This window comes from Dreissena polymorpha, chromosome 9, assembly GCF_020536995.1.
Source record: "Dreissena polymorpha isolate Duluth1 chromosome 9, UMN_Dpol_1.0, whole genome shotgun sequence".
Classification (NCBI taxonomy): Eukaryota; Metazoa; Mollusca; class Bivalvia; order Myida; family Dreissenidae; genus Dreissena; species Dreissena polymorpha.
This window is the reverse complement of record NC_068363.1, coordinates 106404713-106423701: the sequence shown is the minus strand read 5'-3', so window position 1 is coordinate 106423701 and position 18989 is coordinate 106404713. Positions and strand designations below refer to the sequence as shown.

At 36.0% G+C, this 18989-nt stretch overlaps 1 protein-coding gene across 1 annotated transcript in view; it reads left to right on the top strand.

The window, feature by feature from the left end:
* The window catches only part of LOC127846341 (chitin synthase chs-2-like), a 30838-nt gene that overhangs the window by 9040 nt on the left and 2809 nt on the right, over positions 1-18989 (top strand). The window contains exons 7-20 of the mRNA XM_052377511.1: positions 3034-3178; positions 3744-3954; positions 5444-5644; positions 6179-6271; positions 6938-7242; positions 7935-8099; positions 10390-10525; positions 11564-11696; positions 14029-14219; positions 15107-15305; positions 15737-15923; positions 16526-16687; positions 17809-17927; positions 18355-18552. Of these exons, the coding sequence (XP_052233471.1) occupies positions 3034-3178; positions 3744-3954; positions 5444-5644; positions 6179-6271; positions 6938-7242; positions 7935-8099; positions 10390-10525; positions 11564-11696; positions 14029-14219; positions 15107-15305; positions 15737-15923; positions 16526-16687; positions 17809-17927; positions 18355-18552 (2445 nt within the window). The remainder of the gene's footprint in view (positions 1-3033; positions 3179-3743; positions 3955-5443; positions 5645-6178; positions 6272-6937; positions 7243-7934; positions 8100-10389; positions 10526-11563; positions 11697-14028; positions 14220-15106; positions 15306-15736; positions 15924-16525; positions 16688-17808; positions 17928-18354; positions 18553-18989) is intronic.

Here is an 18989-nt window from a genome sequence, read left to right as displayed (position 1 = left end):
ATAAGAACCATTTTCACATGACGCGGGATTTCAAAAATCTGTGTGCTTCTTTTAAATGGGCATCAAAGTATAATGCTTTTGAATGGAAATTCGAAGCCAAACTGTGTTATTTATGGAAAACTGGCAAATTTCGGTAGCCTCAAGAACGATTCCCATACCGACTGACCGAGTATGGCAAAAATTTGTGATTATTAAAGAAATGATTTCCGTCCTATCATCTCACTTAACTATTTCAGTAGTTCATATTTCCTCATCTTTAAAGCTGTACTATGTTATCAACGTTTATCGCTAGTCCATTACGTCTTCACGATTTGTCACAATTAACAGCGTATTATTTATCATTATTGAACAATAATGAAATAAATGTATATGCATATGAAAATAAAACCTTTTTTTCTTTAGATATTTTTTTTGCTTTAGAAAGATAAATCAAAGCGCTGATGGCACTGAAGTTGTTCGCTGTTGTCGTCCTTGATAAGCTTGTGTGCATGGCACAGGCTAATCAGTGTACACAGGCTAATCTTATTTGAAATGCATTGAGCCCCTTTTTCCCTGAAGGCAGCCATTATGTACATATTTCAATGATAAACACTAGACTGGCCAATATCGTCTTACAGACTGGTATATACACTCAGAGCAGTGAGTGTATATACCAGCTTGTAAGCTTGTAAGCATTCGTCGTCTGCAGTGCAGACAGGCAGCGGTAATCGTTCCTGGCAAAGTGAGTTTCGGTTCTTACCGTAGCTAAGAATTTTTTGCACATATTGATTGGCAAAATAAGCTCTGTAAATTTGGTCGGCTAACTAAAAATGAATGTAGTCACTTTTAAAGTGCGTTCTTCAGCAACAATGAGGAATTTGCTTGAGATGCTTACTGTTCTGCTCAATGAGATCGAATGTTTTGACAGTCGGTGCGCGATCAAGCGTGGGGAATAAACAATGTATCATTGAGCAGCCGATAAACATAAACAACTATAATAATTATTTTACACTCAATTTAATAAAAAAAATATAAATAAAAAATTGTTTTGAAAATACATCGATTGTACAAACTTAATAATTTTTAATGTTATCGTTTCGATGAACTTTTTTTTGCCGAGAACATCTTTTTATCAAGTGACGTTTATCAAGTGACGAACAATAGACGCTAAAACACCCGCGAAAAAGTACACGTGACGAAAAGGGTCGCTAAACACAAATACCATGCGACTACGACTTTTATTTTACAAGAATATATCCTCCGCAAGCCTTTGAAGCCGGGGCCCGTGGCATTTGATTTTTACGTTAAGAATTGACCTCTAACAGAAGTAAGCAAAGAAAACGTAGCACCTAGTTGACCCATTCCTTATATGTGCGAACGCAACCTTGAATGTAAAGTGTGCTGTTCACGATCGTAACTCACTACGTGAGCGTACCCGTAGCTTTGTTTGAGTCGAACAAAGAATGAACCACAACATTATTGTAATTTGTATTGGTATTAAACAGCATTGTATTTAATTCTCAAACAAACCACATTACAACTTGAGCAACGCTGGTCGAAAGACCATAAGACTCATTTTCGCATGACGCGGCTATGAAAGTGTGATTTAAATGTTTGGAAAGAAAACTGCATGTTAATCAAATATTAACATACGATATATTGCGATGATGGAGGACATAGTATAATTTGTATCTACCTATACTAATGTAGATCTATGGTTTGCATATTATAACACACATTTCATGCGGTAAATATGCGACTAACAAGTAAAAACACAACACTATAGTTAAACTTTGTTTTAAATTAAATTATTTAGAAACAAAATTTCAAACTTTATTTTAAAAAACAGCAAGACTACCTTTTTAAAAGATAAGTCTTGTTATATTTATATTTTTTTTTATAATCGGTTTTAGCGATTATGAAGCATTTTTGATGTTGTCTATCGTATCCCTGTACTAATTGTTGAACTATTGTTCAACGTTTTATAAACTGCGAACTGTGAATATAAACAAGCATATCCTATTGCGTTGTTATCACCCGTGCAAATGGACTCTCTTTGGTTTATCGACAGGCGCATCTATTAATAGCCTCAGTTTATGAATGAGCTGAGCAAAAATTCTACGTCATGAAGACAAAGCAGAAAGTGGACTATTGTATTAATTCATAAACAATCTCTTCCGCGACAGGTATAATACAAACATTGTTTATTGATTCTTTTTTTTTTACATAAGCTCCGTTCGAAACAATAACATTTAACATGATATTCTTATAATGTTTCCATTTGTGAATATGGTTGGATAACTCAAAGCTATTGCATAAATTATACAACTCTTTCTCGTGCGGATGCGGCGGATAAAGCGTAGTTAGGCTCTCCGTAGATAAGCCGAACCGATTTGAAATTTTAGTAACGACATGAGTGTTTGCTTCGCTTCGCGAACAACTAAAAATGGTAATATTTATAAATTAGTAGAATGGTATTAAATTTTTCCGTTTTTTCCCTTTTGATCTGATGAGAAATCGGTTGTTATTAAGGTTGATAATTATTAGCATCAACTGTTGTGCATTGTTTGTTTCGCACTGTGTGCATTTTAGAGTTCATTGCGTCTTCAAAAATGTTCTATTGACTGACCTGCCTTTGTGATCTTTTAGGAGATCTGTGTTACGCGATTTGATCATAACACGCATTGGACTATTTTTATTGGTCAAAATGTAATGTAAATTATATTCTTCCGCGCCGCGCACTCTTTCTTGGCGCGGATGCGGATTGAGTGTGGTACATTGATTATAGTACCCTTCACACCGATTTTAAAACACCAATATTAACCTTCTTGCGAACAGCTAAAACAAAAGAACGATCAATAATACAAATCTACATTCCGGAAGACCACAGAAAAGCATCACCATCCAAAATGCAAAAGTTTTGTTGACTTTACAGCCGACCATTGTTACTACACAAACTACCATAACCATAAGCACCTATTTTCAATAAGCGTAGTTGCCTATTTCACTATATACATGCCAAGTTTAGCAAGCTATGCAAGTCCGGTGTTTCAGTTCCGTCAACATGAAGATCTCGTCGCCACGTATTATCGACACGCCTTACGGGGGTCGGTTGGTTTGGCCACTGCCCTGGGGTAACCAGCTGGTTGCGCACCTGAAGGACAAGCACAAAATACGTCACCGGAAGAGGTGGAGTCAGGTAGAGTACACGGCAGTAATTCTTTGCGGAACGAGTCAAGTCAGGTAGTTAGTTTAAACTGCTGTTATTTTTTGTGAAAGTCTTGGACAAACAAGAAAATTGGAAGCCAGATTGATTGCACGGTTGTGACCATTTTGAAAACTGATGAACTGTTAGCAGGTAGTCATGTAGGTTTCAATGTGGAAACTCTTCCGCACAATCAGTGGAAGGCAAACACAAGATCTTTTAGCGGAATAGTAAGATCCAGGTTAGTTAGACTACAGTTGTTTTTATGCGCATTTTAAGGGCAAGCAGATGATGTGTCACAAAACATGTGTGGCCATGAATGCTAAGCCGCAGTAATTATTTTAATTAGTTGTTGTACGTCATCTACAGACACTTGCTTTTATGCGTTTCGTAACATGTCAATCCGCAGCGTAGCCAAAAGACGGGGATATTATCTACAACTCCTCTATGTTTTCACTTGACGTTTTGGAAACTATCTAAGCCTTTTCGAATATCCTTTTCTGATCTTCTCGTCTGAAAGATATGAACACGGCGTATATGTTCCTGTTCAATACTTCAGGTGATGTACATGTACTACTTCCTCTCCCACAAGTTGCTGTCGATGGGCGGGGGACAGGAGCGAATCCGAACCGTTGCCGAAAACACGTTCATTCTCGCACTCGACGGCGACGTTGACTTCCAGCCTTCAGCGCTGCAGCTGCTCATAGACCGGATGCGGCGGAACCCTAACGTCGGCGCTGCATGCGGCCGGATACATCCAATTGGTTCTGGTAAGTATATGTGGTACTTTTAACTGCAGGCTAATGTTTTTTGTATTTGTATTGCATATGAATGTTTGCGTTTCTTCCGGTGAGTGGATGTGTAGTTCGCTGATCGTTTTCATATCGTCTGGAAACTGTCTGCGTAACTTCAGGTGAGTGATTATATTTCTTACGGTGACTTGTTGTGTAAAACGAGTTTGTGCCTAATTTACGGTGAGGATTTGTTTACATTTTTTCATTTTTAGATTTTGCGTCGATTCTGATCCTTAAAGTTCGATCAAATATTTTCTGATTTGTATTTATTTTAATCGATAATGAAACAAAGCATTGATTTAGGCCCAATTTTTGAATTGAGGGCCGTGTTCTATGTCACAATAGCCTTACGCGAGTATCAGTACTCTTACCGTTAAAACCATTGAACGAATGAAATTACAAATAATTGTAGATGCAGATGAATGCAATGTTTATAAGACAATTGCTGCTAAACAACTTTAATAATATATGTGGATCTATTTCTGAAAACATTATATTCGATCATTTTTACATGCATTTTCTCTTAATTTTATATACACGGCTGATGTTTTCAGTGGTCGATGGTATTGTCCTTTTTCTAAGTGACACAACGGAGTCTGACTTATTATTAATAAAAAAACAATAACAGAGGTAATATAATGTGTTAATTCTCAGTAAATGAGCTTTGTTGTTTCGGTCGTGCCTGCATTACAATAGTTATTTGAAGAACGTTGCCCTAATACTTGTCCAAATAATACTTTTATTTCAACCTGTTTCAACCATTACATGGCTGTTCAAAAATCTTGTGGGCATTCTCGAAAATCACATCTTTAGTTATTCAAAATAGTAATTGGTCATAGCCATTAACTAAACGATATACCCAGCGATATTTAAAAGGTTTCCTCTCATTAGAAAAAGGGGATATTGTCGTTGTTGTCTTATATAGCTATATTGAAAACTTGGTAGAGATTGTAAAATTCTAGAAGCAATATGTATGGCTTAATCTGTCTTTGAATCAATAGTTATTATAATACAATTTTTTTCTGTAGTGGTTATGTACCACTTAAAAACTAAGTCATATGGGGTCAACACTGAATTTAAATTGAATTAAGAAAAAAAACTGTAAACGATCTGGTCATCTTTGCCTTATTTATCACTCGGGTGACTTAGGGACACATAGGCCATCTTGTTGTTAATATTTCAAATTGTCGGTGTATCGCTTTTGTAAAACATATACATGTCAGTACAATGTTCCTGGAAGTAATTGTATATTTTCAAGAAAGATCCACCTAAAGAGACTGATATTAAAGTTTTTTTCAAATAAAATATATATAAAGAACATAGTTGGTTGTTAAACTTTAAAATAACAGTGTTTATGTTGACCCCCGATTTTTAAAAACTTTGAAATTATTTTTCATATTTCATAATTGTACATCTTTCTCATGGACATGTATTTATGTTTTGCTCATCGGTGGTGACGTTACAGGGCCTATGGTTTGGTACCAGAAGTTCGAATATGCGGTGAGTCATTGGCTTCAAAAGGCGACCGAGCACGTTCTCGGCTGCGTATTGTGCAGCCCAGGATGTTTCAGCCTCTTTCGGGGCTCCGCCATCATGGACGACAACGTCATGAAGCGCTACACGACGCCACCTTCCGAGGGACGACATTATGTGCAGTATGACCAAGGTATGATCAACCGCATACACCGTTCTATGAGCGTTTTGTTATTATTTCATATATACAGATATGAAAGCTTCAGCTTATTATATATGAAATAATAACAAAACGCCCATAGAACGGATTGGTAAGAAAGTTAAATGACATCTTATGGTGCACGTGTCGACTTGTTTGAGATATTTTGTATAGACATTGTTGCTATACTGCAATGATTGAAACCTGAGACCTGCGGTTGTCGTATTAAAACATAATTATCCTCAAATGCTACTACTATACAAGAATACTGTCAGATGACTAATGTGAGTTATACTGAAAAAGAATTTGTGAATATTTGTCCCATGAATGTTGTACGGTATTTAACAATACCTTCGGCAAAATCAAACAGTATTTGTTTGCTTGCACATTAGACACAACAAACTCTGAACCTTTCAAGTGAAGTTGTTTTGTGCACATTGTTATAATTGTGTTTCGTTCTGTTAGGAAAAATGATTAGATAAGGTAAGGTTCGTTAGGAAAATTGTATGCATTGCGAAAAATTTAAAGGAGAAGATCGTTGGCTGTGTACGCTGCTGCTCCAGCAAGGATACCGCGTGGAGTACTGTGCCGCCTCGGACGCTCTCACTTACGCACCGGAAGGTAGGCTTGTTTTCGTCTTGTTTTATTGTGATACAACGTATTAAAACAAAATAATATTAAATAATAAGCAGTTTTCTGTTGCTGTTTTTTTTAAATAAAAAAGCACAAATTGTCCGGAACATTTCAAGGAACTTGGCCTATAACTTAAAATAGAACAGCTCTTTGTTTCTGAACATTGCAAATATTCACAGATCTGTAAAACTTGACGTCCGCCTAATATTATAATTTGTAAATAACGTTGCTGGTTACTTTCCCTTATGAAAAGAATCTCTTATTTCTCATAATATTTTGTAAAAAATACCATTTTTTTCATCTTAGAAGGTTAGTATGATTTTTTTCCGACTTAGTTTCAAACTAGCTTGATCGTTGTTTTGTATTGTGATTATATTTTTACGTCACAAAATGCTCTTTTGTTGGTACCATCTGGTTCTTGTCACCCGTTTCGACAAGTTATTTTGCTTTTTCATAACTGTATCATAGAGTGCACTATTTGTTTGAGCTTTATTTAACCGTAAATTATTATACCTCTTTCAGCGAACAATTGTTCATCATTTATCTGTATCTAATCATATTATGTGCACAAATGCATCTGTGTGTCTACTTCACTTTGAGGTCACTCTATAACCATTCGTCCTATCGTGTTTCATATCGTCTGTCTTGTCTAAGGTTTCTACGAGTTCTACAACCAGCGCCGCCGCTGGACTCCCTCCACCATGGCGAACATCCTTGACCTGCTCATGGACTTCAAGAACGTCACCAAGCGTAACAACTACATTTCCAAGCTCTACGTCTGCTACCAGATGCTCCTCATGGTGTCCTCCATCCTCACACCCGGAACCATCTTCCTTATGGTTCTCGGCGCAATCAACATGGCATATCCTCAGCTCTCTCTCTACTGGGCCCTCGTTCTCAACCTGATCCCTGTCACCACCTTTATCATTCTGTGTTTCGTTGCAAAGAGCGATACTCAAGTAAGTAGCCTAATTACATTTTTTGAGCGTCCTATCAAAAATGGTAAAATGTGTACGTTTTAAGTATTTGCCATTATTCCTTTTTACCTTTTGGTGCAATTCTAAGGAGAATTATAAATTCGACGTGTCTTTAACATGCAATGTAATGTCAATAAACAATATTATGTTAATTTATTGAGTGTTTTTTTTTCTAAATTTCGCATTTTAAGTCCTTTTGTAGTTGTCCATCACTTCAAAAGAACTAACATCACATATAATTGCAAAGACCAACTATACTGTTATGTAATATTTGAAGTAATGTTCTATTCCAATATATATAGTAGTTTTTGCAAATAAATATATTTGTTTATCATTTATAAAAAGATACATCAACGCTTACGTACGCCGCCATATTGTCCACGGCCATGTAATTCTGTCAGATTATGCTACTGTTATTTTCTTTTCTACAGCTTGCCTACGCTACCTTTCGTCCACAATTTTCTCTTAGGAAATGCTCACATTTTATAGAAGAGTAACTAATTGTTTGTTTAGTTTGCTGACGCCGCCATCTTGTCCTAGACCTACTTATCTGTAATGCTGTCAGGATTTTAAACTGCCGTGAGCCGTATACTAGCTAATTAACGCCACCATTTTGTCCACTACATCACCAATATAGGTGATTGTTGTATATAAAATGTTCACTCGTTTAATAGCTTGCATTTGCCGCCATCTTATCGACGGTCTACTCGTTGGTGATGATGCTGGTGATAGTTGGTCTCATAAAGCAGGCGGTCGAGAACGGTTTCTGTTCCGTCACAACAGTCTTCATTTGCTTTGTCGCTGGCGTTTTTATCATTTCTGCTTTCGTACATCCGCAGGTAAGCGCCATTTCTATTAGTTACATGTATAAGCAAACGGATTTTTTTGTTAGACAACAAAAACAGTATAAGTAGTTGTAAGCATTATTTATAGGTTATTTTTTTGTTGCCACATGTCCGCAGATAAACATCTGTTTCGCTTGCATTAAACAGAAACATTAAATACATTATGATAAAAAAGGTACATTTGCATTTTTTTAACCAGAAACCTCATAATCCATAAGTTTCATTAAAACAGCTGAAGAAACTAAAGCCAGGTGTGTAAAGTTGGCAATCACATCGAAAGTCGAAAATCGAAATTTGAATATCGATGTGGTCTAAATTTCTTGCTAGCTCTGATATCGATATTTAAAGAAGAAAGTGTTATGATGCGAATATCATGTTAGCTCTGACTTCAAATTCAAAGTTGAAGTTGTCGCGCTTGTTCGAATATCGTGCTTACATTGGGAATTTAGCTGCTTACTTAAATCAAATAAGGTATACTTGTACACATCCATTGTATAGAATACTATTCATATTCATGTATGCGATTACTATAACAAAAGATGGTCATTATGAACCAGGTGGCGTAAGAGAGAAGAGAACACGATTCCATTTCTTTTGGTAAAGTAAAATTCAATTCATACATAACAAGTGCTATTATATTTAAAATGCACATGCAAACAGACAGGGGACAGTACGAAAGTGAGAACGTGATATAACGACGATAATAATACAAATAATGTACGACATTACAAAAGCCAACATGCATTTGCGTTTTGTTTTCGTGTACAATTTTTGCATTGGTTGTGTTTTTTGGGAACTTATGTCATAGCCGTCGTATTAACGTCACGATAAAAAGAATTGTTTATACAAATTAGTAACATACTGTTTCAAAACCTTAATCTGTCTTAAAGAATAATACATAAGTATTTCAATACATAATGTATATATTCTTTGTTGGCAGATCACTGGTTCATTAATTTTATTTATAAATTGTATATACTTGCTAGAAATCCGGAATGAACCAAATGTAATACGGCACCGTTTAATTTGAAAGTTTTGCACCGATGTTAACACTGGTAAAGCGTGAAATTATTGAATATCATGTAGAAAAGCAGCATTTAACATACAGCAGCTACCCACTCAATTCTTAAGGTCCATACAACGTGCGTGTGTTTGTTTATTGTTGTACATCGTTTATTTTCCCTTTGACGTCGCCAGAAGCAAGAATTTTAAGGCTTGCTAAGTGATAGAGACAATTTGATCTCAGAACTAGCACGATATTTGCACATCAGCTCGGTATTCGCGTTTTACCTTTGAATCTCGATGTCATTACTTACTCAAAATTCCACCTACGGTTGATAACTCTCGATTAATGTTTGAAGTCCGATCAAAGACTTAAGACGATTTTCAAAAGCTCGATGTTCGCGGCATGTCTTTAAATATAAATGTTAATGCTTATATTTCAACATACATGTATTACAATATTCACGGTTAATGTTGGAATTTCAATGTCAGAGCTATTTGGAAATTTGCACCAGTTTGATATTCACCGGTTGCCTTTGCATTGTACTGTCAGTGCTGGATCAAAATTCAACTTAGCTTGATAGTATCCTTTTATGTTTGAAATTTGATCTCAGAGCTAGTACGATATTCGCATCAGCTCTATATTCGAGGGTTTTCTTTTTGACTTCGATATCAGTGTTTGCTCGAAATTCTACCTCGATTTTTCGGTTCATGTTTGAATTTCGATGTTAGAGCTAACACGATATTCACACCTGCTAGAAATTCGCGACTTTATGTCGATATCAGAGCTAGCACGATATTCGCGTCTGCTCCATATTTGAATTTCAACTTTGAATGTCGATCTCGAACTTCAACCTGGCTCAATATTTGCGCTTTAGATTTGAATTGTAATCTCAAAGAGTGCTTGATATTCTCATAAGTCTGATATTCATAGTTCGCCTTTGTATTTATATGTAAAGTATTGCTCAGTATTACTAAGGTCCATATTGGCGATTCATGTTTGAATGTTTATCTTCGATTCTCAATCACATTTTCAACTTCACACGCTAATTAACTCCTTTGATTTATGTTTCCAATCCTAATGGTCGCCACGTTCCCATCTGATCAAATATATGTTAACTGTTGAAAGATTAATCGCCATTCCGCAGTTATAAACATATGCATTTCTAATCAAATGAAATAGTTGATGTTTGATTGCAAAACCTAAATGCGAGTACAACGCCAAACGTGTAAAGTCGGTTTTGTTTTTATGACATGTATGTTGTTACATTTTTATGCGCAGGAATTTTTTTGCATCGCTCACGGTTTCCTCTACTTCCTTGCTATCCCCTCCATGTTTATGTTACTGATGCTCTATTCCATCGGGAACCTACACGTGGTATCCTGGGGAACAAGGGAGTCACCGAAGCCCACCACAGGTGCGACGCTAGGTGACTTGATCCAGGTTACATCTCATTGATTAAACTAAGAAACATATATGAGCATATTTGAATTTAATTAAGAGCGCCATTCCAAATACAAAACAATATATGCCCGCTGAAATATCTTAAACGACTTACAAATGAAAATCGGTGTATAAATACATACGAATTCTGGTTTTTACGAAATACCGTTAAAGCCATTCTGGTTACGCATTTAAATCCAGAGGGCGAGAACGCCATAGTAAGATGGCTACAATGCGACAATACGATGGCGACAGTGCAACAATACAATTGCGACAATGGGATAGTACACTGGCGAGAATGCGAGAATGCTGTAGTACGATGACGACAATGCGACAGTGCGAAAATACGATGTCAACAGTGCGATAGTACGATGGCGACAATGCGATAGTCATATCGTTCTGTCGCCATCGTATCATCGCATTGTCGCCATCGTATTGCCGCACTGTCGTCGTCGTATTTTTACATTGTCACCATCGTACTATCGCGTTCTCGCATTTTGGCATTGTCGCCATCGTACTATCGCACTGTCGCCATCGTGTTTTCGCACTGTCGCCATCGTATTGTCGCACTGTAGTCATCGCATTGTAGCATTATCATCATCGTACCATCGCGTTCTCGCATTCTCGCCATCTTCCTATCGCATTGTCGCAATCGTATAGTCGCACTGTCATCACCGTATTGTCGCATTGTCGCCATCGTACTATCTCGTCCTAGCATTCTCGCCCGCTGGATTTTTATGTGTAACCACGATGGCACTTACGGTATTCCGTAGGGTTTATTCATTATGTACACAATTGATTTTACTGTACAGTCAAAGGAGCTTCTTGTGTTCAAAATAATAATTATATATTGATATCACGTTCTTAGTTTGTGGTTGTTTTTATCTGCGTAAAAAGTATATTTCTAAGCCGTTTTAAGTAACTGTAATTGATATCCATCTTAAATTTGTTTTACAAAATAAATTACAACATCATATGAAATACATGATGCGAATAAAACACAACTTTGCAGCTCAAAAACCAGACAAGTCTGTAAAAAACCCGGCTTCAAACAAAGGGGCGGTGCAGGGATGGCTAGAAAAGATCGGAATAGCCGACAAGGAGGGGAAGTCGGGATATATGTTTGCTTTCGGTAACCTCTTTAGGTAAGTTTATATTCGTCTAGATCATGGATAGTTAAACACATTTTACATTCCACTTAAACACAAGATTGCTATAATAACTATTAAGTGTTATTTCAAAACAGTAATATTGGTACTAGAAATACTATGATGGCATCCGGTAAGCTCCGTCGGAGGGACTGCGATTCAAGAGGGCGTGGGTTCGTTCAACGCACCATAGAAACTTTTTATCCCAGTTTTTATTCTAATTCGAAATAATATTGATATCTTAATACGACGACCTGATTAAAAATAAATAAAAATAATTGGTTTGTTCACTTTCGAAACCTTTTGCATGAAAACAACCCCGGATACAATGAAATGTCATTTGAGTCATTTGCATTTTAAATCCATATCATTTACAATTAAGTAAGCTTGACTTGAATACTCCAAATTATGACTCTCAAGTTGTATCCATGGAACACATTATGACATTAATTATGTCCATAATTATTGCTTAAAGTTGTCATTTAACTTGACAAAATGACAAAGTGTACTCATGCATGCATGCACTTGGTATTCATTTAACAATTCATTATAAATATATATATATATATATATATATATATATATATATATATATATATATATATATATATATATATATATATATATATATATATATATATATATATATATATATACATATTCACACATATCGCCAGTTACGGGGTCTCTGATTTAGAAATAGGTCATTGGGTTCCCACTTTAAATACATGTATCTCCATACCCTTTTTATCCGATATTAACACGAATTAAGGTATATAAGGGTACCTAATTTAGTGTTATATATAAATACGTCATTTATTTAACGTTTCATACAAGGAAATTTTAAGCAACATTAATTTCGAGGAAGACAAAATTTCAATTTCAGACGTGATTGTGGTTTTCGATATAAGACCTTATTGAGACATTTGATTGCATAACCTCCCCTACACCCCCTCAAAGTAATAAAAGCTGATATATGTATCCTTCTTTCTTATAGTCTTTCTTATAGATAGCATCCATTCCAATAGAATTATCCACCCCTGTATATTGGAAATAAATGAGGATTTCTTATAAAATTTACATCAATTATCTGTATTTGGACAGTTCTTTCACAAAAATCTTCTTTTATTGTCGGAATAATGAAGGGAAATACATTTTGTGTAAAAGCATGAAAAAATTAAAAGGATGTATATGTAAATTGCTACACACAATTTTTAAAATCCAATGATATTGCACAATCTTAAATTCAAATAATGAACGTTTGTGTGTTTGCCAGGTAAGGTAGGTTCTAGTGAAGTATATAAAGATTGCTTGACAATTCAGATGTTTTCTAATCAAATGGAAACTGAACAAATCTGAAAAAGACATGGTTGCTAGGGTACCATCATTAAATCTGCATGGAACTACACACATTTTATCTATGCATCTACTGACTTAAATTTAGAAGAAAAGGCGTCATTTTTGTTTGAATTGTGTGCATTTATGAATGCTAAATAATCTGTTTATGTGTTAAGAGGATGAATGTACTGAAAAAGAGGCTAAAAAATATATATAATATATAATAGAAAGAAATATAGATGGATGGATGGATGGATGGATGGATAGATGGATGAATGGATGGATTGGTTTGATTTGGTTGGGTGGATGGTTCGACGAATGGAGATAGATATATAGATAAATAGATAGATACTTAGACAGACAGACAGACAGACAGACAGACAGACAGACAGACAGACAGACAGACAGACAGACAGACAGACAGACAGACAGACAGACAGACAGACAGACAGACAGACAGACAGACAGACAGACAGACAGACAGACAGACAGACAGACAGACAAGACAGACAGACAGACAGACAGACAGACAGACAGACAGACAGACAGACAGACAGACAGACAGACAGACAGACAGACAGACAAGACAGACAGGCAGGCAGGCAGGAAGGCAGAAAGACAGACAGACAGACAGACAGACAGACAGACAGACAGGCAGGTAGGCAGGCAGGCAGGCAGACAAACAGGCAGGTAGACAGACAGACAGACAGACAGACAGACAGACAGACAGACAGACAGACAGACAGACAGACAGACAGACAGACAGACAGACAGGAAGACTGATAGATAGATACATTGATACATAGATACATAGATACATAGATACATAGATACATAGATACATAGATACATAGATACATAGATACATAGATACATCGATAATAGGTAGCTAGATTGATAGATAGATAACTGCTATATGGTATCAATTTCATTTCAATGAATTTGTGAATGTTTAACGCAAGTTCAACTTTATTAATTACCATGGTAACAGGTGTATGTGTTGTCCACAAGAGACGGCAGACATCGGCGATATGAAACTGAGCGCCATCTTGGAACGCCTGGGTGACCTTGAAGCTAAACTCGTTGATCCGCCTGCCGATAATGTGACCACTGGAAACCAGTCGCGGGGTCACGTGACATTTTCGGAAGCATCGGACTTGTTCGAAGGTGCCAACAACAAACGTATGATCAAATATTATTTGTTTTACATTTTCGCGTATTTTACAATAAATGTGGTTTTTAATTAAAAGTAATAAATGCCCTTAAAATCAACAGTATTGTATTGCAAATGTTAACGTTTTTCTATGCTTGAGACATGTTTTATTCAGATTGTCAATTGTGTGATCATTTAAAAAGATATGCAACATAAAGAAGTTGCTTTTAATAAGTTTTGTTAAGTCATTCTTTAATACAAGTTGAACATGATTTTCGAAGTATGAAATTAAACTGTTTCATTTTTGGTTGTTGTGTGGGATTTATTATCAATAAAGAGTAACTATAAAATTAAATTAAAAAAACCATCTCAGAAAACAATCAATTTTGCCTTACTTAATTAAAGCTCAATTTATGTGCATCGTATAATGATTACACGATTGCTGGGTACCTTTATTTTCAAAATCATAGCATAATCAATATATTCAGAGGGTGTGTACGAACATGTTAATGCACTGCATGATATACCGATATATTTTTAAAGTGTCTGATTATTTATTCCTCTTAACAACGACTATGCAAAACTTTTATGTTAAATTACTTATTGAGCCTGGGCTAGTATTCAACTCGTCAGCGAAATCTTATATTGTTTCTGTTATTTTTAATTTTGTATTTTAGATAACGTTTTAATACAAAGACACGACTATTATTAACGCAAAAAATTGTAATACTTTCAATGCTAAAAGAGTGCTCTTTTTGCAAAACCAAACTCAGTTTGTCGATTGTTATTGCAATATTTAACCATTGTTCACACCATTATTGTTTTATAATACGTACTCTTGTGTTTTTTTGCAAAAGAGACGTTTTTTTTCGCATAAGGCTCTTTGTTCCAATTCAAAAACGTGTCTTTTAAAAAGACGCAGACGACGTCAGCAACCAGACGCAACGCCCACCGCGCCACTGGACACAAGACTCATACTTCCGGGACAGCATCTCCGAGAATATCCCATTACCGGAAGTGGAGTTCTGGCGGGAGCTCATCGATAAGTATTTGTTCCCAATGGAAGGAGATTTAAAACAACAAGAGAAAACGCAGGCGGAATTGATAGAACTCAGGTTTGATTGTATTCCTTTTTTGTGACAGCAGATGCTGATGTTGTTGCTATAAAAAAAAGCAAGTTTCTTCTCTAATCAGACACTAATATAATACGATTAGTGTTTCGCTTACTCACGAGAAGTCAAATCTTTAAAAAAAAATTTTAAATAAAAATGATTGTTTATATACTAGTTTTGCAAATTGTAAGTATTAGTTATAGCGTACACACAATTATTTTATTTTATTTCTTGTTTTTTTAGGGGGGAGGGGGGCTTTCCGATATTATAAAATTTGCTTCTAAAACATTTTCGGTCAAGTTTTCACGAAAAAAGTAAACAATGTTTGTTTACTTCAAACTCACAGAAAACAAAATTTTAACTTCATGTTTACAAATAAGGTTTGTCTTCTTGTTACTTTCAACGACCAATTTAAATCCGACAAAAATTTCCAGGAACAAGGTGTCTCTATTCTTCCTCCTCGTGAACGCGCTCTTCGTGACGATCGTCTTCTCCCTTCAGCAAGTAAACGCCGACTCCGGCGGAAATATCGCTATACAGCTGCCGTGCGCCGCCGGGGTCCGCGATGGGTTTATTGAGCCCATCAGCATCGCATTCACCGCCGTTTTTGGGGTCCTCCTGGTATGTATACTACACATCTCTTTGCTCTGTTGACACAACCTGCTATTTCAAATGAACGAACACTAGAATCATCACCGCGGCGTAGTGCATAGGTCGTTTGCCTTTGGAATGGGAGGTAATTAGCTCACAACATGTTCTATTATTACCAGTTGCCTACCCATCTGCTGGTTAATACGTTTTCTTTTCTGCCTAGCGTCCGGCTTTTATGATATAAATATGGTATACACATGCCCATCAATAAGGTGTCTCATAAAGTTTTATATAGCTTAAATTTACTTCGGAAGCCACAACGATTTATTAAACAAGCGCACTTATGATGTTTGATGCACACAGCGATACAGCGTTATCTGGTTTTGTGTTGTTAAATGTTTGTATGTAGACCTTTTAGAACAAATCACCTTGTTTATGTTGTACTGTAAATATACTGTATAAGAAGGCTCCTTTATGTGACGCGTTGAACATTAACATTTACAAATTATTTGTCACACATTTTATCGGAATGCACGATGTTGCAGTGCAATTTAGACTCGTTAAAATTGAATGTAAATTCGATTTCTATTTGATTAAATTTTTCATAAAGCAAGTTCTTTTTTTCTTGACAGGCTATACAGTTTGTATGCATGCTCATTCACCGGATATCAACGTTCCTCCAAATACTTTCAATAACGGAAGTTGGACTACATATATGCCAGCCGAAATTAAAGCTGAACTCCAAAGGCTCTATAACGTTCGCGCAATTACTAGACATTGTTAGAAGCATGCAGGTTTGTTATTCTTTGTTTCAAGTCTAGATAGTGACTTACCAACTTTTTTTTCCAAACGTATGGACCGATTTCATCCGTTAATCATGCTGTGAACGGATATTTTGTCTGTAGCCAATCATAGGGCCCCATGACGTTTCGCAGCGCCACTTTATTTTTGTTTCTTTACACAAAATGGTTAATGTTTGCTGTTCAAGAAGTTTTTACAGAATAAGTGTGATACAACATCGTGTTAACACGATCAATGAAAATACAGAAAACGTTATTGATTGTCTCACACCACCATTTTAAATACACGAAACGTTATTGATTGTCTCGCACGACCATTTTAAATACAGAAAACGTTACTGATTGACTCGAACAACCATTTTAAATACACGAAACATTATTGATTGTCTCGCATCACCATTTTCATCATGAAGTTTTATGTTAAAATTACATGGAACTACTGTATCCGTTTTCAAAAGGTATGTTAAACTTGTAGTTCAAGTCAATTCATTATATCCAGAACATTTGTAATTTTTGTGGGAATTCTGTCCAGTGCGTATTCAGCCACGGGGGCTTATGCAATTGTTGTGTGTCTACTCAAAGTAATTAATTGCTGCGATGCAAGATTCCCATCGGTCAGCACTCAAATATCTTTGTGAGAGATGGCAAATTTACTTACGATTCGTGCATTTGCTTAGACCTTTTCATGTACGCAAGTCCTTTCCCAGCGTTTTATGAAATCAAGTACGTTATTGTTTTGCATAATGAAATGAATGTTGAATAGTTTGATGTTTATTTAATTCACATTTAAAATCATTATATTTTTGTTTTGTTTTGATTGTAAAATTGTTATTATTGCCATATCGTAGGTCTATCTGTAAATTGACTGCCTTGGTCGTCGTCTAGATATAAATCAATCATACATAGCTTTGGACTTTGTTTGCCATTAATGCGTAATAGAAGAGTATACTTGCACCATAGTGTTATTGTTGCAAACTAATTTTCGGTGTGAATATCCGTTGCGGAACAAACAGTTATTGAACGCGCGGCTGACATAACCCCGGCATGTCGGAAATAGCTTTCAAATCGGTAGGTAAAACAGAGAAATTCACAAATACCCATTCGACGTATTGTAGACGGCAAAAGACGACGACACTACAGCTGACACCGCTGATACCGAAAAAGCCGGTTTGGCGCAGGATGACGCGCGCAAAAATGAACTGTGGTCTCGTATCACCTGTCGGCATCGGGAACAGTACAGGCCGCCGAATACTGTATTCGAGGAAAATTTTATGTAATACTAAGATTTTGTGTTTCATGTTTACAATCTCAATCAATTTGCAGTTTGGAAATCTTTGCTCTTATAGGCATTTATGCATTCGCATTTATACAAACGAAAACCTCTGATTTACGTGTCTGTATGGTGAATTATCCCTTTATATATACTGAATAATGATGACAAAGCTAGTTTCAAATAATATTGGTTGATTGCAGCTGCTTCTTATCGCAGTGTTTGACATTCGGCGTGTTTATTTACAATTAATTAAAAATGCAGCCATAAACTTAATACGAGTTTGCAATACTGCACTTCCGAAATATATTGTTTAGCTCACCAAAACAAAATCATAAAACGAAACTGAATATAAAACATTTTGAACTCAATATTTTGTATGGTTGAACAGGGAATTACATAACATTATGAAAGAATTGGACACGCCTTCATCCGTAAACCCCGCTGCCGAAAACACCATCGAGGCCCTTGGAATCACTACCCCGTCAACGGGAGACGGAGAATCACGCAGCCAAAAGCTGAACACCACGTTCAAAAGAATGGGTAACAAGAGTGTCCGCACAATCGCCAAGATGTCAAAGGACCCAAGGTACTCCCACATGTGTAATGCGCTATAAACATAGGTGCGATTAAAGAGTAAGCATAATCGACTATTCTCTTTCAAGTGTCAATGGAAATTGTTTAACCAATTACAAGAGGTGAAACACTTACTGTGGGATTCAATATCAAGTTTTTTTAAAATTAAATTCACGATCATTCATACGTCGGAGGATATCAGGTATAACAACAGGAAAACATATAAGGCCATTTATGTTATTTCGTGCAATTTGAGAAGTAGATTCGTTAAGGACACATTTTCCCAAATTATTATATTTTATTCTGATAGTCCACTACGTCTATCACACCGTAGTTAAATATTCTTCATCAACTTTGTGTTCCAAGACGCAAAATAGTAATGCTAACAATCGTCTAGCCTTTCAAAATTGTTTCCTTTATTTCTAGAATTAAAAGATCTATTATACAACG